The sequence below is a fragment of the Grus americana genome, chromosome 10 (genome assembly GCF_028858705.1).
Source record: "Grus americana isolate bGruAme1 chromosome 10, bGruAme1.mat, whole genome shotgun sequence".
In the NCBI taxonomy this organism is placed as follows: Eukaryota; Metazoa; Chordata; class Aves; order Gruiformes; family Gruidae; genus Grus; species Grus americana.
In genome coordinates this window covers 23,012,823-23,032,763 of record NC_072861.1, presented here as the reverse complement: position 1 = coordinate 23,032,763, position 19,941 = coordinate 23,012,823, and the positions used below count along the sequence as shown (strand labels likewise).

General features: G+C 51.8%; 1 protein-coding gene across 7 annotated transcripts in view; it reads right to left on the bottom strand.

Annotated features, from left to right (window-relative positions):
* NOX5 (NADPH oxidase 5) overlaps window positions 1-19,941 on the bottom strand; it is a 48,647-nt gene that overhangs the window by 2,586 nt on the left and 26,120 nt on the right. For 2 of the 7 annotated variants that reach the window (XR_008578664.1, XR_008578672.1), the window contains 3 exons: window positions 17,909-19,938; window positions 16,423-16,561; window positions 14,680-16,075 (listed from right to left, as the gene is read on the bottom strand). Coding sequence is in view for 1 of the 7 variants with exons in the window: in XM_054837302.1 (XP_054693277.1) it covers window positions 853-1,001; window positions 1,483-1,615; window positions 2,331-2,513; window positions 2,873-3,048; window positions 3,954-4,107; window positions 4,260-4,262; window positions 4,471-4,705; window positions 5,178-5,388; window positions 6,222-6,372; window positions 6,880-6,999 (1,515 nt within the window). In the remaining 6 variants the exon portion in view is untranslated. Of the gene's footprint in view, window positions 1-852; window positions 1,002-1,482; window positions 1,616-2,330; window positions 2,514-2,872; window positions 3,049-3,953; window positions 4,108-4,259; window positions 4,263-4,470; window positions 4,706-5,177; window positions 5,389-6,221; window positions 6,373-6,879; window positions 7,011-14,679; window positions 16,076-16,422; window positions 16,562-17,908; window positions 19,939-19,941 lie in introns of those variants that run through there. The other 5 variants (XR_008578667.1, XR_008578668.1, XM_054837302.1 and 2 more) reach the window with 4 other exon arrangements.

Here is a 19,941-nt window from a genome sequence, read left to right as displayed (position 1 = left end):
CTGAGAGCTTGTCGTGTCGGAGGATAAAAGCCGCTACCGGTGGCTCTCAGCATCCTGGCGTTGCCACGATTTGTATCCCCGAAGTTTCTTTTAAAAAGAGGTTTTTAACGAGCTTTGGCCCACTTGGGATGGAAGCGATGCTTCCCCTCGCGTCTCCAGGTTGGTCCTCTGGCCTTGGTTGTGTTGACGAGAGCGGAGCCCCCCCTCCCCGCCCCGCAGGCACCGGGGGCTCTGCCTCTGCCCCCCCCAGGAGCACGGGGGTCTCGGCGGCGCTGGGCGAGGGTGGGAGATGGTGCTCACCCCCCCCGCCGAAGGGTCCTCCTCTCCTGGGGCGGCAGCGCCGGTGGCTTTGTACGACGTCAGCTGAACGGCTCCGTCCTCACCGGTGGCCACGGCCCCCCCCTTGGAGCCGCCTCTGCTGCAGAGCCCTTCCTGGAAGCCAAGGCCAAGGCATCAGCGGCTGCTGTGCTCACAGGCACCTGATGCCGCGTCCGTCGGGGTCGGACGGCGGGACGCGAATTCCTCCGAGGCTGCACAAGCACCGCGCAGGGAATGTGCACGACGAGAGACACCCCAGCACCCAGCCTGGTGCTGAAAACTGGGGTGACCCCGGGGGGGACGCTCAGCAGAGACCATCGGGCCCCCGCCTGTCCTCACCGCTTCGCTTTTTTGGAGCTTGACGGGGACAGACCTTCTGGCAGAGCCCTCCACACGTGCCGGACGAGGACATCGGCTCGAGAAACCCACAGGCACGTGGGGGGGGGGGGGGGTCCTCAGCTCGGCAAACATCCGCCGGCCAGCAGCATTTTAAGGTCTAAGCTCTGCATTTGGTGAAAGCTGAGCCCCGTCCGCACCAACCTGCGCCCAGCGCCGGCATCTCTTCTCCCTCAGGCTCCTGCTGAGCGGTTTCGGCTCCAGGCTGGGCGGTTCGGGCTGCTGGAAGTATTCGTACAGCTTGGTGGTCCACTGGCCCAGCGCCCTGATGTGCAGCCAGAGGGTCTCTGCGGGACAAAGGGGAGCAGCGCGTGGGCATCCTACGTCAGGAACTGCCCTGCAGCCCCGGCACGGCCCCGGCGACCCGGCAGCAATCCCCACCGACGTCCGTCGTGTCAGCCCAGGGTTTGCAGCAGGGGACTGGGTTTGCTCTAAGAGCTGGGTGAAGCCCAAATCCCAAACCTTGGGCACCCGTGGAGGCGGGTAGGGCATTCGGGTGCCAATCGTCCCCACACCTTGCTTGAAATAACCCGAGTGCCTGTTTGTACGCGGCGTTTATGTAGGGGCAGAGCTGGAGGCAGGTGAAGGAGGCACGCCTGACCACACGCTGCTCGTGGGCAGGGACCACTCTTTGCACGCCCCTCCGAGGGGATCCAGCCGCTCGGATGGGGCTTGTATGATGCAAAACATCACCCCGGCGATGCAAAACAACATCCCAGTGATGCAAAACATCCCGGCGATGCAAAACGAGGAAGGATCTGCCATCACCTTGCTGCTCGGGAGCGCTGCTGATGGTGAAGGGGTGCCACTCGTAGGTGGCGATGGCCGGGACGTTCAGGTAGACGTAGTCTCCGGGCTTGTAGTGGAAAAACTGCGGTCTCTGGATCACCAGGTGAGTCACCTGGAGGAAAGGGAGACCAGAAGAGCTGGGAGCATCCAGCTGGCACGTCACGCTGGTCGGTCTCTGCCAGGGTGGTCTCTCTGCAGCCCACGAGCACCCGGGTTTGTGCTGCCCGTTTTAAACAGCGGCCGGCACGAGATGGATTTACAGATTTGACCTAAGAAAGGGGTTTATTCTCCTGTTCACTGCCCAGCTGCGCTATCAAACAAAAACCTCAGTTAGGGCTGGCCTCGAACAACAATTTTTTTTTAAGAAACTAAGAGTCAAAGCAGTTTTCATTTTGTCTCAGTTGTTCTGTAAGTTTAGATTTTATTTTTTTTTACTTGAAAACTAGGCAAAAATTCTAAATGAAAAAAATAATGGCTTGAAAACGAAGAAATTGCTTTCATCTCTTGCTGCAAACACTCACCAACGCAGCCCAAAGCAACCCAAACCTGCGCCTTTTCCATATAAGCTTTTCATCGCGCCCTGTCCCACCCACGCGTGGCCGGGGGAGCATCCCCCTTCCAGCACACCCCCCCTCCGTGCCCCCCCCTTCTCCCCTGCACCGAATACCCAGCATGGTCACCTGCAAAGTGCTTTTCCCCAAACTGTAAAAGGCTTTGCAAGTATTAAAGGGATATTTCTGCAAGCTGCAGCATCTTTATTCCCACTCTCAGAAGAGGAGGGGGCCAGGGGGGTGGGAAGGGGTGCGGACACCCCCGCGGGTGCAGACCTTGGAGGGGAGCAGGTTGACCTCCACGATGCGCAGCCCCCCGGCACGTCGCCTGGCCAAGCCAAGCACCTTCTCCAGCACGAAGAGGCAGCCAGGAACCACAAACCACTTCCAGAAGTGGGGGCCGTGGAGGATGAGGAGGGTCCAGACGGAGATGTAGGAGAGGTGGGTCCAGTAGAAGACCTGCGGGCAGGGAGCGGGGGGTACGGGGGGGGGCACTGAGCATGGGCTGGCAATGGTGGAGCCAAACGGTGCCTTGCGGCACGGCCGTGCCGGGGTGTCCCAGCAGGCAAAGGCAGCCCAAATGACGCAGAAAAGCACGGAAACCCCAAAACTGCGAATCTGAGGCGTGTGGGGGTGCCCAAGGGAGGTATCGGGGGGGCCCCCACAACGGGTCAAGAGCTCTCCCCCACCCATGGGGCAGCCCCCAGATAGGCACCCCCCCACCGGACCCTCACCCCGGTCCCCCCGCTCCCTGGGACGGAGCAGCTTTGGGCACCGCTGGGGTTTCCCAAATCGCGCGGGGCCGTGGCGGGACCCACCTCGAAGTGTCCGCTCCGTCGCACGCAGGGGCTGGAGAAGGCGAGCATGGCGGCCAGCAGCCCCTGGAGCGCCAGCCCCGTCTGCGAGGCCGTGCCCCCCAGGCCCCCCACGCCGGGCCGTGCCGACAGGAGGTACTCGGCGAGGGCATGGCGCCCATCCTGCCGCGCCAGCCGGCCTGGGCACACGTACGGTCGGGACGGGGCGCGGGGCACCCGCAGCACCCACCCGCTGCGCACCCAAATTCCTGCTGCACCCACCCAACTGTTGCCAATTATTTTTTTTTTTAACTAAGAAGCACCCGAGTGCTTTGCTCGGACATTTTGAAAAACGCAGCGTTCCTCCTTTCCAGAGCTCGTTCGGGGGCTCAGCGTTGTTGCAAGGGGGACATTTTGCACGAGGGTGGGTAGCGCAAGCAGAACGATGCCCCTGAGCTGAGTGTGCAGCCCTGGCACCCCGCCATGGGGTGAGGGGGGCCGTGGGGCGCAGACCCCACTCGGGAGCTGCGTGGGGAGACCGGGAGCCCTTCGCTGCCCGGCTGGAAGCCGCTAGAGGGGGATAACAGACAGCGCACAGACTGTGCGGCACCGAACGCGCCTTCCAGCTGCCTGCACCCTGCCTGCACCCTGCCTGCACCCTGCCTGCAGCCTCTCAGCCCGACCCCCCCGGGCATGTGCACCCCCCCTCCATGCCTGGCATCGCCCTCCCTGGGACATGTGCACCCCCCAGAAATGTGCGTCCCCCCCGGGACACAGGCACCCCCTCCCCGGGACATCCGTAACCTCGCTGGGACATGAGCATCCCACCCCGCGGGACATCTGCAACCCCCCCCGGGACACATGCACCCCCTCCCCGGGACACGAGCACCCCCCCAGCACATGAGCACCCCCCCAGGACATGAGCATCCCCCCACGGGGCTCAGTCCGGGCCCCTGCAGCTTTTCCTCGGTGCAGTGTGGGTGATGCCCCCTGCACCCAGGGGTGTTTTCCACTTTAGCAGAAGGGGGGAACCCACCGCAGCGTGTCGTCTGAGATAAACCCCCGGCAGCCGAAGGGCCCCCCCCGCCCGGGAGCCCCCACTTACTGAAGTTGGCGACGTGGGCGCCGGTGTGAAGGGCTGCCAGCGCCAGCACCACGTACCCCACGAGCTGGTGGAAAACAACGTGCTGGTCCAGCGGCACAACCTTGGCGATGGGGGTAGCTCGCAGCCAGGTCAGGCACCTCCGCAGCATCAGCACCTCCGGGAGAGGGAGAGGGGCAGTCGGAGATGTTGGGGGCTCTGGAGCCAGCTCCCCGCTAATACAAGGTATCAGCCTGGAGAGCACCCAGAGGCAGAAATCCAGGAGCCATCTGCAGGGTGCCAGGAGTGCCCTTGTCCCAAAGAGCTCACAGCCTTCCTAACCTGTTATTTACATCTAATTATTTAGAGGAGACAGCCCGGTCCCACAACTCCAAAAGTCCACAGGCTCCAGTTACCGCCCTCCAAAGAGCCCCTGGCACCGGGATAAGGTCCCAGTGTAAACGTGACCGTAAATAGCCCCGGTGACCATCACCCCGCGCACCCCGCGAGCTCAGCATCCCTCCTGGGACCCGGCACTCACTGCGAGGAGGGCACAGTTGAAGTTCAGGCACTGCCCGCAGCCCCGGGCCACCGCCACCCACCCGCCGAGGCCGGCGTGCCGCAGGGCGGCCAGGGAGAAGAGCAGGAGGTTGAGGCCGGCGTAGCCCCCCAGGAAGGCGAGCGTGCTGCGGTGGTTGTGCCAGTACGCCCGGGTCAGGCAGCGCGGCCGGCAGCTCCTCTCCGCGGGCGGTGGGGGCTTCAGCCAGCTCGCTGCGCTGGGAGCAAAGGCAGCGGATTTCGTCCGGAGAAAGGGGGAAGCTGGGGCAGTCCCGCACCCAGGCTGGCACCCATTCCTGCATCTGAGCTGTGCACCCAGCGTGGCATCATCCCTGCAGCCATCCCTGCATCCGAGTCCTGCACCCAGCACAGCACCCATCCCTGCACCCATCCCAGCACCGTCCCTGCACTCATCCCAGCACCATCCCTGCATCCAAGCTCTGCATCTATCCCAACACCATCCTGCACCCACCCAAGCCCAAGCCCTGCATCCAAGCCCTGCACCCAGCCTGGCACCATAAGGCACTCGAGTCGCTCCCAGTGCTGGCCAAGGGCCTTGTGGTCCGGGATCCCCTGGGAGCCTCACGAGCATAAATCCCATGCTTTTTCCCCCATGCAGGAGGGAAAAGGTGCTCACAAGGGAACCCGCAGCCCCGCGGAGCTGTCGCAGGGACCCACCGACCCAGCTACCTGATGGTCAGGTTCTCCATGACATCTGGGAAACTCTCCAGCTCCTCCCTGAGCTCCTCGAAGGTGATGGAGCCGCTGTGGTCCTTGTCGGCAGCCTCGAAGAGAGCCAGGGTGAGGTCTCCCAGCCGCTCCTCGGGCAGGGCTATCGCGCTCTCCCGCAGGCACCACCGCAGCACCACGCGCAGCTCGTCCGGGTCGATGGAGCCGCTGCCTGCGCGGGGCGAACGGGCACCGCGGCGGGTCAGAGCAGGGACCCCGATACGCCGCAGCGCCCTGACAGCCCCGTGGTTCTACCTTCATCTTGCTCCTTCACTGCAGCAGTTGCCTCCCTCCCTCTTTGGGAGGAAACAGTGCCCAGCCAGAGCACGACCGTGCCCGTTGCTTATAAATTAACTGGGTTTTTTAACAAAAAAGTGACCTAATCGGCAGTTTACCTGCAGCAGCCGCGTTGTCGCTCAGCTGGCAGAGCTCGGCGCTAGCACAGCCGCGCTCCTCCGGCAGCCAGGCACGAGAGCGAACCAGGTGGGCAAGAGGCTCGGCTCAGCTCCTCAGCCAGCATTTTATGCCCAAGCAGGTCAGAACAGGAAAAGCAGCTCAAGAGGAACTTTGCTTTTGTTATCGCCAGCTTCCCCAGCCCACGGAGGAAGGCGACAGTGTGCTGGGACCCCCGAGTATCAACGGGATTAAGAGTTGACATTTGAGTGGCGCGGAGACCGCTCCTCTCCACGGCCAGGAGTGAAAGCGTTTCGTGGGAAATCCTGACGTGCGGCTGGTTTAATTGCAGGCTTTCAGATGGATTTTTGATGCTTCATGACGGGACAAAGGCAGCAGCACTATGCCAGACAGACGCTTACCTTTAACGAAGATCCAGCAGTGAAGACCATCCTACACTACCACCCAACCTGAGAGGGGACATGACACCAGCACCGATGCCGAGCGGCGATGCCGGCACTTGGATGCTCAGAGGAGAGCCGTGCTGCCTTGCAAATCCCAACGTGGTTCAAAAAAAGAAAAAAAAAAAAAATCTATTTTTCATCATCTTACCATCCACGTCGTAAACTTGGAAGAGGAATCTCAGCTTGTCTGTCTCGTTCCCGTGGACGAGCAGGCTCAGGGATTTCAGCAGCTCCTCCAAACTAATGGTCCCACTCCCGTCCGAGTCGAACAGCGCGAAGAACCTCTCGGCGAAGAAGGACTGCGGGGAGGGGGACAAACGCTCTCACACGGCGGTGGGATGCTCTCCACCGGCCGAAGCCTGATGCTACAAACAAAGTTCTCACCGCCGGCAATGGGAATTGCTCGGCAAAAGCTGAAAGTCGTGGGGACAGCCCAAAAACGGGAGGGAGGAACGGAGGCTGCTGTTTTGCAGGGGTGTGTTGGCACCGCAGACGGAGGGGGCTGCCCTGGGGATGCAGGGCTGGACGGGGCGGCAGGCAGCTGGGAGGGAATATTCGCTGGGAATATTCGCTGGGAATAGCCAAGCGTGTTCAAAGGCAGACTGCGGATGGTTAATCTGTGTTTTCCACTCCTGCTTGCTGCAGAGCGCCGCCAGGTTTCTCTCCCCCTCCCTCACACGATGTCAAGCAATTCTATTTTGAAGCTTAATTTTCTCAAGGTACAATCAGAGACCACAGCTCGGTGTCGGGCTGCCGGTGCCGCCCCGAGAAGGGACCCCGCGCCCCGGCCCCGTGGGACCGCTCACCTCCTTCACTTGGAGAGCGGTTTTGAACTCTTCCAAGTCGATTTCCTTGTCCTCCCCCGCGATGCTCCCGAACTGCTTCGTCACCCACCGCAGCCACTCGGCATCCTCGGCCGCGCTCATGGTGCGGGTACCTGCGGGAGGGCGCAGCGCAGGATGGGCCCCTGGGAACCCCCCTGTAGCCTTCAAAAATCTGCTTTTTTACTGTTCCCACTGTGCTTTCACCACCCACAGACCCCCCCCCAGCCTCGCGCCCGGCTCGCTGGGGCAGGACGGGGCATCCCTCGCCGGGTCCCGCAGCAGCCGCGCCGCCCGCCCTGGGCTGAGCCGGGACCCGGGCAGCCACGACGGCTGCGGTGATGATACCTGTCTGAGGAGCTGCATCACACACAACCCCAAATTTCCATGTACTGAAGAAACGAGCTGCTGAGTCCTATTGGTACCTGCTGCGCAGGTGCAGGAGGTGCCATTAGTACTAATAAGGGGTAACTCCTTCCCTCTGGCCCTTTCCTCCCAAGGCAACTCAGAAGATGCTGCTGTTTGAGCCGCCCCGTGCCCGCACGCCCCGTGCGTGACTCTCGGTTGCTTTCGTGGACCTGGATTACCAAGCACCGACACACGAGGTGATAAGAGAGATGCCCCCGTGAAGCATCTGGCACCTCCCTGGTCTTGCTTTGCCCTCGCAGGAGCCGACATCCCCGCAGGGACCGTGCAGCCGAGTCCTGTGCTGATCAGGGATGGCCAAAAGGGAGAAATAACCCCGTCCAAAAAAAAAAAAAAAAAAAAATCTGCAGCTTGCCTGTGCTGCAGGAGGACCGTGGGGCTCACACGGCCACCACGACCCGCCAGCAGGAGCAGAGCATCCTCCGTCCGTGACCCGTTCTCATGCTGCCATCCCCTCCTGGAGACAGAGCCCACGGCTCAGCCCACCGGGGCTGCGGAGGAAGGAAAGTTTCCCGCCCCGCTCCCCATCAGTCCTGCGCAGTCTCCTGCTCTTTCGTCTCCTGCTCTCAAGCCTCCGGAGCCCGTCCGTCAGGTTAGCCAGGTACATCAGGTGCAAGTCCCGGGGCTGCCCGGGCCCCTTTAATCGCCCCAGCGTGAGCAGCGTCCCGACGTGTTTCACGGCACGCACTCGGCGAGGCTCATCCTCTTGTTACGCCCACACCTTAATCCTAGGAGTTCCCCCACTTTTGAGAGCTCAGTTTTGCAGACTGAACTGTTCCCAGACCCTTTCAGCTCCCAGCGACAGGGAGGTGCCGCTCCTCCGTCGAGCCGGGATGGAAGGAGGCGGCAGCAGCAAGATGCTCTGGGGTTTCCCTTTGCAAACAAAAGGGGAGCGGGGAGATGGGAAACTTTGCTCCCTGCGGGCACTCGGCCCTCTCTGCCCCCCCCCTCCTCTCCTGGCTGGTCCTCGGCCCCGTCCCCCTCCCCACCTCCTTCTCCAGACCTCCGCGCCCCCCACGCTTCTGTCAGATCTGTCAGCAGTTCGCCGGCAGAGCCCAAAATTACCGCCGGCTCTCATTATCTGGGGAAACCAAGAGAAAAATCAACAGAGAGGCGCCGCAGCCAACGAGCCCTTTTAACAACGCTGAACCAGCCGAATTGCCCCAAGCCCCTTTCTCCGTCCTCCTCAAACGGCTCCTGGGGGACACAGAACGGGGGTCTCGGCAGGAGGACACGGTGCTCCCCGGGAGAACAGGCAGCGACGGAACGCGTTTGGGCAACGCAGCCGGAAACAAGGCGCAAAGTTCTGCTCCCGTCCCAGGTCTCTCCTCGTCCCTCTCCTCCTTCACTCCGGGTTTAGTTTATCGTCTCTCCTGTCTTACAATCACGTAGCTGCAGCCCGGTTCTTCTGTTGCCGCCTGGTATTTAACGTGTAGCTGATCACAGCTGTTGTACGTTATTCTTTTAATTTCCTTTATTTTCTATTTCTCGCGCCATTAAGCAGTCTAACCCTGGGAAGCGTGCGCCCTGCAAAACCCCACAAAGAGCTCGTATTCACCCGGCGCTTCGACCCTTATTTACTGGCCATCAGGAACACACGGGGAAGTGTCTTTTTCATACTGCAACCTTTATTCCCTTTTGAACAAATCCTACTTGTACGGCACTAAACCGTGACTAAATTGGGGAGGAGGTTGCCATGGGAATGTCAGAACCAGAAAGCAGGTAGTAAACCATTTCTGCTTTACTACTCCGGCTGATGTCACGGCCGCTCCGGGCAGTAAACAAGCAAGGAAGCAGGGAGACGTTTTGTACGCTAAGCGGCAGAGTTTCGCTTCGTCGCCAGAGCCGAGGCAGCCGATCCCAGCTGGGAAACTCCCTTGCTCTATCTACTTACTCATTTAAAAGTTTTCTGGGCTGGCGCGGTGAGGTTTGTACAAAACTCCCGCTCTGGCTCCGCGGGAACTGCCCGGGGGACCAAGGCTCGTGCTGCACAAAGACCTGACGTCAGGAGCATCCACAGCCTCCCTGCTCCTACCTTACCGACCGGGTGTCACCGTGACGTACGCCCCACACGCCGACTGCGAAAAAACGAGGAGAAGCGAGCGGCGTCCGACAGAACGTACAGGAAACCCTACGCGCTGCCCCGCAGTCGGCACCTTTTCCCTCCTCCAGGCTCGGTATCGTGACGGAAAGCAGCAGGAAACACAAAAAGCATCTCCCTGGGACACGACGGAGTCGTTCCTCACGCAGGGGCTTATTTCCCAAACCGCGCCAAGGCTTTAATGTGAAAAGGTGCCGGAACGGTATTGCAGTAAGCAGATTTTAGGAAAGTAGACAAAGATAGGGATAACGATTTTAATCCACCTAAGAGCTGAGAAATAGGTGCTGCAGACGCCGCCTGCTACTGAGCTTCGCTGCAACGTAACGCAGTTTCGAGGGGGTTATTCTCCCTGTTTCCCAGTGCAGCAGTGTTTCTGCTCAGCTGTGTGTATTTTACATGAAGTTGCAGCTTTCCCTGCTGGCATCCAGCAGAAACCAGGCACAAATTCTGAACTGAAACTGTCAATTCACGATCCAGATAAATTCACGTTAAAGCTGTGGCGATCCAAGGGCATGCAGCCGTTCACAGGGGAAACTAAAACATAAATCATCTTTGAGTATGGGCTGGATCTTACACACACAAGCCCCCCTTTATACTCGGAGTATTTCCACCATACAAACACGCTGCAGACACCTAAAATAAAAGAGACCTTAAATTTGCTAATACGACTTAATAAACCGTGGTCAGGCCGTTACAAAAAGAACATAAAGTATTATATTCAGACATTCGACGTTGCACGGGGGGATACCGGATTATTCACTCCCCTTGGAGTTGGCGCATGTACCAGCACAGGTCGGTTTTATTTCAGTTCTTGTCTTAAATTCCTCGTGTAAGTTTATGAAAATAAGCCTGAGGGGTCAATCTCTCAAGAAAAGCACTTCTGTTTTCTCCGCCTGCAGAGATTCCCCTCTCAGGCTTTCACAGACGACCACAAACCCCGAGTTTTTGCACTGCGCTGGAACGTACGAAGGTAACCCAAGCCACGCGAGCTAGACTGAAGACAAGGACCCAGTTCTACGAAAACCTAGAGTGGAGCCCAATGCAAGCTGCTTGCATTTAAATTGCTAATTAAAACTACTTTCTAGAGTCAAATTATGCAACCGTAAAATTTTACGGGACGGTGCCTCAACTGCCAAGACCAAAATCAAACGTACGAACTCACTCAATGGTCTCAGAATCGGCACGACACCCGAGGATGAGGAGCAGCTAACGCTCCAGGAGCAGAGCAAGGCTCATGCCTGCGTAAACGAAGAGGCTGTAATTAGTACAGAAGAGGTACATCCCTGTAATATTGCTGGGCAATAATTTAGGCAAGAAGCAACTTTGAAACGTGCCCCCGCCTTCCTGAGTCACTTCTTCAAAGGCAACATCCCCACTAACGGCGCTTGGAAATCGAGAGGCGGTAGGACGGGAAACCTCGCGTTTGGTGGGAGGGAGGGCAGGGAGCATCCCGCTGCGGGAGGAGGGGGCACAGGTAACGGCGTCTCTGCACCAGGAAGAAACTCGCCCGGCCCGGGGCTTTGGGTGGCCTCAAGACAGCCAAGCCATCAGCCGGGACTTTAACTTATTCATTAGCAACTTTAGTTTTGGCGCGTTTTGATTCGGATAGCTCTCGTCCCCCAAACACGGAGGCTTTCGTGCCCCGATGGGTTAAGCACAGCAGGAAGAGCAGAGCTGGTCGGTGCCATCCCAACCCTGGGGGCATTCGGTGCCATCCCAACGCCGCGGGCATTCGGTGCCATCCCAATGTCGCGGCATTCGGTGCCATCCCAACGCCGCGGGCATTTGGTCCCATCCCAACCCTGGGGGCATTCGGTGCCATCCCAACGCCGCGGGCATTTGGTCCCATCCCAACCCTGGGGGCATTTGGTGCCATCCCAACGCCGCGGGCATTTGGTCCCATCCCAACCCTGGGGGCATTTGGTCCCATCCCAACGCCGGGGGCATTTGGTCCCATCCCAACGTCGGGGGCATTCGGCCCCTGCTATTTCCCCAACGCTTCAGCACCTGCAGTCACATCACGTCGGAAACTCCCGACTCCCGATCCCTTGGGATCCAGAGCAATGGGGTCCCCTCTCTTTGCACGACTTTTTAAGCCCCCAAACCAGCAGCGAGCTAAAATTATGTATCAGGAATCTCAATTTTTTTACAGGATCTGGTTTGTGACCTCAGGGCATTTGATGTCGGTCGTTCTGGGAGAATTCTGATGGGTTCTGATGGCACCTTGCTGCTCCCAAACGGAGAGGGAGCGGCCGTGTCCTGCACTCCTGAAAAACGTCATCTGCTGAAAATACCCCAAACTACGTCAGGCTTAACGCAGCGGCACCTGCTTGATCACAGTATTAACCAAACCCCGCTTTGGCGTCGACTTTTGAAGGGAGAACGGGGATAATAATATCAGCGTGTTCGCTCAGCGCTCAGGTTCAGGTAAAGACAAGCAAAGAGGAAATGCGTACAGACACGGGAGAAATAACGTGTTTACAAATTTATCAATTAGATTTGAGAAATGAATCTCTTTTACATGGAGAGTAATTCTGATAATTAATTTTTTTTACTACTATCCAAAAATTTCAGAGGAAATAAAATTTAAATAATTGTCCGCCAGTACAATTTAGTGTTTCTCTCATGTTAAAAATATGCACGAAAGCACCAGGATTTAGGTGCTGTGCTCCATTTCTTTTCTTACAACTAAGTTAAACATACTTTATCACTTCATGATTCCACAAACTGTAATCCGCAATGGATAATCTAAATACTCCAAGCACAATGAATACAAAATTATAACTGGCCAATACGTATCAATCTAAAGAATTGTCCTCAAAATATTTTATTTCCTTTTTTAAAAAAAAAAACCCAATCAAGCTGATTTTGTATTTACCAACTATCAGACTATTCGCATTAAGGCCAGAAATGATGTCTGTATTAACAAATCATGCAGCTTATGTCTACAAATACTGAAGTCTGCTCAGCTTTTACACAAAGGTTTCTACAAAGCAGAAAACTCGGAGATGTCTAAATTATATTAAAAGCAGAAAAAAAAAAAAAATCTTTCCTTGAAGAATGGTCTACTCTAACATTCTGAATTCTTAAACCCACCGTAAATCAGACGTTGGATACAGCTTTCGTCCCCGTTTATTCAAAGATCCAGCGCTGTTCAGCCAGCTGTGGATTCCAGTCGCAGCGGCTGGACCACGGAGATGCGTGTCCTTTTAAAGGTTTCAGCTACGTCAGCCCTGGGAAAGCTTTTCACGTCAAATAAATAAGGGATTTCAAGCGAAGCATTAAGGAGCATCTGGTGGTGACATTTCCATAATTACCTAGCTGTTTCACAACTGCTTTGAAAGTGGCTTGTGGGTCCTAAATACCCTGAAAAGCAGAAGGGAGCATGTGGCTCCTCAAAGGCAGGTTGTGGTGAATTTGGGGTATTCCGAAGCATCGAGCTACTGAAAAAATAGACAAAGTGTTTTGAAACCAGAAAAACTGATCTCGGCCGCCCTCAGCCTGGGGAGGAAGAGCACTCAGCACCCACGGCTCAAATCGGGTACGACAGGGCGACGCGGTCCCGTTCGGATCCTGCCGCAATCCCCAGGGTTTGATGCGACAGCCCCATTCACCGACTTGGCGAACCGGACGCTCGTCCCATGTTCCGTACGTATTTCAAACTCCCGTAGAGGAGATAGCACACCACGTGCACATCCCGTGCACGCGTCAGTGACGTTTGCTGATGTCGTGGAGGTTGTTTCCGTGTTGCATCCAAACCGTGCAAGCTCAGAAGGGAATCTTTCCTCGGGTCTTGCAGAAAGTCTTACAAACAATTTACTACCGCCGACAGGCACGAGTCCCGGCGCGTTATGTCCACAAACTTGTGCCAGAAGAGCGGCACTCCAACGTTCTGAGGGTGCTGTGGTTTTGTTAAATACCTCTCTTTACCAAAACACACGTCTTTTAGCCTATATTGATACAAGCGTGTGCAAATAAGGCACCTGTCCTGAAAGCACGAGACCCTCCAAAATCCTGCGCTTAAAATTGCCTGAAGAGTTCTAATCTTTCTCAAGACTGCCTGCTTACCCTTGATAAGTAAAATACTTGTAATTCATAGAACCCCAGCCTGGTTTGGGTGGGCAGGGACCTCCCAGCCCACCCAGTGCCACCCCTGCCACGGGCAGGGACACCCTCCACTAGCCCAGCTTGCCCAAAGCCCCATCCAACCTGGCCTTGAACCCTGCCAGGGAGCCAGGGGCAGCCACAGCTTCTCTGGGCACCCTGTGCCAGGGCCTCAGCACCCTCACAGGGAAGGATTTCTGCCTCACATCCCATCTCCATCTCCCCTCCTGCAGCTTCAGGCCATTCCCCTTGGCCTGGCACTCCCTGCCCTTGGCACCAGCCCCTCTCCAGCTTTCGTGAAGCAGAAAAGCTAGAGAGTTTAATAAACGTAGTGAGAACTGAATACTTGCACAAAACCCGGTGGTTCAGAGTACTGTATTCAGTATTCATTATTTTCCTGCCTCAAAGTTTCAGTGAATTATTAGCTTTCATGAATTATTAACTTCAAACAAGCAACATCAATAATAATAAATGAAAAATCAAAGCTGCCAACAATTTATAAATAAACTGCGTACTGAAAATTCACTTGTTTTAAGTAAAAACTCATGCAACTGCTCCCCACAATCAAAAAAATCATTTGTTTATGTGTAGTTCTAAGTAGAAAAGCAGAAAAAATTAACTGTAATTGCTCCTACAAGAGGAGACAAATGAGATTTCAGATTCCTTATCCAGTCTATTCCAAAACTTTCCCACGACAGTTCAGTTCTGACCCCACCGGTTTTAGGTTCCGTCTTCATTACTAGGATTGTCTGTATTTATGAACCCTGTCACACAGTCGTAAGAATCTGAATTCCATTGCTTTCTGTGATGCTTTTTGCTATCTCCACATCGCATTTTTATTTCTTGGCATCACTTTTGCATACATTAGACGTCAATGTTCTAAAGCCAACACCCTATTGTTTTTAATTTTCAACAGGCAGAAAACATTTTAACTAATACACCAAATTTATGAAATAATGACTATACTGGAAAGTTAGAAATAGATTTTAAAATTAAATATAAAATATAATTGTTTTCTTTACTTGGTATTCAAATACCAAGAACGTGCACGTGTACTTGTCTGACTACAAGCCTCGTGTCATTATGGTATGAACCCATTTTTAATGGAAAAAGCAACGATGGATAGTGAGCTAAAAGACATGCAAGCGAACAGATTTTCTTTCAAAGCATCTTTATGTCAAAAACCCTAAAACTCCCATTTTCAGCATTTAAGCCATGCAGACAACTATGTTTCACGAAAGAACGATATTTGACAGAAGCCTTCCAAGACTTTAACGAGAACCCAAAGAAAATCCAAATAAACAGAAATAGTACAGAGCTCCAAAAATCTGGCAACTAGCAGCAGAAAATGTAAATATTGCATGGTACTATTTTTAAGCAAGAACATATTTTCCAATGATGAAATCTAAATTGGAATATGTCCACACACACACAAAAATTTGGAGAAATTATCGGAGCCAATTTATTATTGTGCCATTAGTGTAGAACATCGAGTGTATTCTAAAAATAGGAGTGACTTGAGTTGTCGTCTCTTATACACACGTATGAAACACAGTAACTTTGGAAAAGCCCACTGAACGTTACTCGTTATTTGACTATGGTCCAATTTATCCCTGTCACATACCAGATGTGAGAAAAAACATTTTAAAATGGTAACTTTTAAGTACTGGGATAAACACAGTTATATCTTGTTTGGGTGCCTGACAAATCTGAAGATCGATGTTTTAAACCTCAAGGAAAGACACTGACAATATTCCAGATATTAGTATTTAACTATTTTTAGAGTGTTTTCGCCATTCTTAAAAGCTGGAATTTTTTTCTCAACATAACTGTCAATTTTCATATTTAATTGAGGACTAAAATCATAAAGCAGGTTGATAAAAGATCTTCTTTTCCTGGTTTCAGTTGAGCTCTTTCCTAAACCTAGTGGACAGCGAGATGGAGAGGGAGAAGTGGAGGAAGCGTTACAAAAATTATACAGTTGCTCTCAGAAATTCTCTACTTCTTTTCCAGCGCTTAAGCTTTTGCTACCTAGAGTCCAGCATGCTGGTAAGTTCTGGGTTTTCAAACTTAATTGTGATATTTAACATTCCGTTTTTTTTTAAAACAGTCTTCAAAGATTTCATTAAATCCATTTATTAACTGATCAAGAGTCTTACTTTTCACTTTTGCAGGAGCAGTTTGGAATATTAAGGCTAGCTCTTTCAGTGCTGTTGTCAGCTGAGTAGAACACATAAAACTACAGAAATATCTGGGTCAGTTTGGAGTGTCAGAACTGATGGCGTGGTAGATGGAGTAGGTTTTCTTGTCATTGAGACGTTTTCTAGGTGGTTGGTTTTTTTTTTTTTTTTTTGCTTTTTAACATGTTTCCTGTATACTTTTAAGCAAAGAGCATCAATGGTATGATGAAGAGTGGGCGTAGTGGCTGAAAGCTGAGCTGGCGTGCCCTGCGTGGGCACGTTTCGCATTACTTGCCGCAGAGTGTCCACGAGGCTCTTTGGGGTTTCCTCTTCTTCTGCTTTTCTGTCCTAGAGGGAGTTGTTTGAGATGCTGCGAAAGAGAATTAAAGAGCTTTTAAGCTGTACGTTCATGCAAACGTCAGATGTACATTTGCTACACCCACCCTTGAGTCAACATCACAAGTAACATAAACTTTAGCACAAATGCACTTTCGTTAGAATAATTATAATCTTCCTATTTACAGAAAATCCATTTGTTTTGCGGTATTAGATGGTAGCCCTGCTTTCTTGAACGGATGCATAACGCAGCGAATCCTCCGGTTCACTCTGTCCCTGCAGCGAAATGGGAGTTTTTTCCACGCCGCTCCTGAAAGCCGCAGTTTTTATGCCCTAACGAGCATGGGAAACGTGCATGGGATGCCTTCCTCAAGGGCTTACCCGTTTGAAAAAGGTCCTACCGCTGAGCAGGCAGCTGGACTGCGGATCGTTGCCGTGCAGGGCAAGTTCTTGCCGTGGACTGTCGCACCGTGTCTACAGCTGAAATCGCAGTAGATGAGGATGGGTGATGCACCTTCATCTGTCAAACACAAAACTAACTTTAACCACAGCAGGACTGGCAGCTCATCGAAGTGACGATGTTCATCGCCGTATCATCGCACTGAATTTTTTAGGTTCAAATTAAGACAAACTACTGTAAAAAAACTGGGGTGGAAGGAGACAACTTTAATTAAAACATTATGCCTAGGGAGGCCTGGAAACTCAAAGTTAAGGCTACTATTTTTAGTAAAGAAGCAACCAAAAAAACCCTCCAGTATATTTGTGAATATACTCTTTACAATGCTCGCAACTCATAAATTTGCTTCTCCTCTAGATGCACTACATGGGGGAGAACATAGGATTTTTCAAGTTGAAAAATGTCGAAATCCAACTTGCAAATGAACACTTTCAACTGAACACTTTGCTTTCCTACCTTTCTCCCTTGGAAAAAAATTACAGCAGGTAGATTCTAAATAGGTACCTGGTCTGCATGTTGAAATGCAAGAAATATCTGCACAAACTTCCACACGTGCAAACCTTTAAATACGAATTAATGTACATTCAGGCCTAAAAGCCTCATGTAAGGCCAGTGGCCCTACACGGATACAGTATATTCTTTTATCGTTAGACTCAGTATTTTTGAACAGTACAGCACAATGAAGAAAGTACAACTTTTGAAGAGTACAGTTAGACTATGAAAAAGCACCGTGCATTCTTTAAAATTACTTGCATCTCAGAAGCAGCAAAGTTTCTCCACCCAGAACTATTCTAAAGTACTGAACCAAGCTGGTCATCACTAACAACGATAAAATTCACAGCATATCACAAACTTTTGAAAAACATGGAAACCGCGTTATTATGTTTGAAAAACGCAGTATCAGAAAAGAACATTATGATTATTGTTCCTACATCATCATTAAAATCCTAGCACTGGAATAGTGTGACATATCAAACCTAAGTGACATATTATAAGAACTGCCACTTGGGGAAATTAATCCTCTTCACTAGGAGCAAATTAGCGTCTTTATGAAGGGTTCTACCTTGCAAATTTTGAAATGAAATGCACGCAAGTCTTTCCATACCGGGAACCTTTTGTCTCCCTTGACATTGCTCCCCTAAAAAATCAACAGGAAAGCATCCTAACAGTTTCAAGAACAGAAAAATTTGGCTTATCATATACACCAAAACAGCGAGTAATTAATGAAAAAAGTCTTTGGCTTTAAGGCAAAGGAAAAAGAAATGAGATGCATTACACTGATGAGAAGTACGCCAGAATGTGGCTAATCATACCTATCGGGGATGAGGAAGATCCTTCCCTCTCTCACACTATTTGAGCACAAACACAAATAAATACCCCCATGATCCAAAGCCCCCTCATTAAAATTACCTTTACAGGTTTCACATTCCTGAAATTATGCTGCAACGCTAAAAGAATGAAAAATTTTTAGAAACAGAATCAGTCGCTCAGCACAAACACAAGCAACGTGACCTCAATTTGATACACAGGCTTGAATTTGCTGTTCTCTGTACTTTATCATCTTCTGCTCTGAACAGAAGTTGCCATGTCATAAGCAGTTCTGGTGAAGGAAAGCTGCACCGCTCTATTGTGAAAGAACAGAAGAGAGCGCGCTCTTTTTTACAGCTAGGTTTCTTTTGTTGCAATGAGTCCTCTGAAACTTGTACGGATTTTTTTCTGAAACACAGATTCCCTTCCAAAGCTGGAATTTGCTTCGGAGGATCAGAACCTCTAAAACCAAAGAGAAAATGAATTATTTTCCCATGCAGCACCTTAATAAAGATATTATATTGCAGCATCCCACCTTATGACTCAATGCAGTCTAACCGCTTCCAATTACTGACCTTCTGGAGGACAGGCCACATCTCCGTGCCTCGTGCCACGCTGCCCTCATCATCCCCCAGGTACATATTTGAAAGCGTTCAAACATTCACAAAAGTTCCAAGGTTTATTTTGGGGGAATTGACTTCCACCTTACACAATCAGTTCATCCTAACTGTTTCAGAGCCAGTTCGAAATAAAGTCGCAATTTGCCTGTATGGCACTGCGTGAGTACAGAAAACCTCACTGGTCCCTCCTGAGCAACACAAAAGAGCAGCTTTGGAAAAAAATACATGAAAGGTAATATAAAAATGAGATCTGATCTTCTACTTCTAGATAAAGGAGCTATGCAAGTTTCCACCTCAGCTATTAAATAACTTGCACAGCAGAACAGGGCCAGCATGCGTTCATACAACCGCTTCTACGATGTGATCATTACAACGGCTACGTTACTATCTAGAGCATTTAAAAACTGCACTTCAGTAAGGCTCCAAAATTAAAAAGACACACAAAGGGAAAAATGTCAAAGACAATATTGAACCGTGAAGCTTAATAGTAAGGCTGTGTTGCAGTAACCACTCAACCTAAAATACTTCAAATTATTTCCTAATTCTATGTTTTTCTGAGACAGACAATGTAAAATAGTAAGAATTTCACAGTTAAAGCCTTCATGGTTTATCAGGAACCAAAAGCTAGGAAACAGAGCTGCAAACACAACTAACCGTTATAAAATCAAATTAAAATGTTACACATTTACTTGCTAAAAGGGGTGTGTGATTTTTTGCTGAAAGAGTGCAAATAAACTTCTGGCTTTCTCCTGTCTTTTGTGAGGCTTCACAATACCTCAACGTGTACAGAATAAAAATATTCTATAACTTTTTCAGCTAAAACCTCATCTGCAGAACAGCATCTGCACAAGCAATCATGTTTGGAGCAAGGCTGAAACCACAAAAGAAAAAAGATTTGACAACAAAGAGCTTTCCTCACACGGTCTGTTCTCTTTTACGGAGACCTTCATGGAGTGCTCACGATAGCACCAAGTTTTCTAATTTCATCATTTAGATGAACAATCTTAATGACTAAAAATTAACCTGAGAACAGGGGGAAAAAAATTGCAGCTATCCCAAGCAATGGGAGAATGTGAAAATCCCAGGGATCTCAAAGGGTTTACGATGGCGAAAGCACACCCATCGATCCATTTTGTCTGTGAAACTGCCAAAAAACCCCATCCCCAAACCTGCTCTGTAATCCAGAAGATGGAAAGCCTCTCCGGTTCCTACACTGCGATTTGTCATCTCTGGAGGACAGATGTAAATTGGAAAGAGAGGAAGAGGACCAGGGCTGTCAAGAAAAATATTGATTTGTACTCAGCTGTCTTCTCGAACGTTTCCTCCAAACCTCCCCAGAATAGCAATGCGTGCAGGAGCAGGAGGCCCATCGGCTGTGACTTGACACCGCGTCCTCGTGCCCGTCGGCTCCCCAGAAACGGCAGTCACCGGCCCACGAAAGACGCCGACGGACTAAACGCTGTCAGCTGGGAACTCAAAGGCATAGCGATCATATGGACCCATTTCTTAAATCTG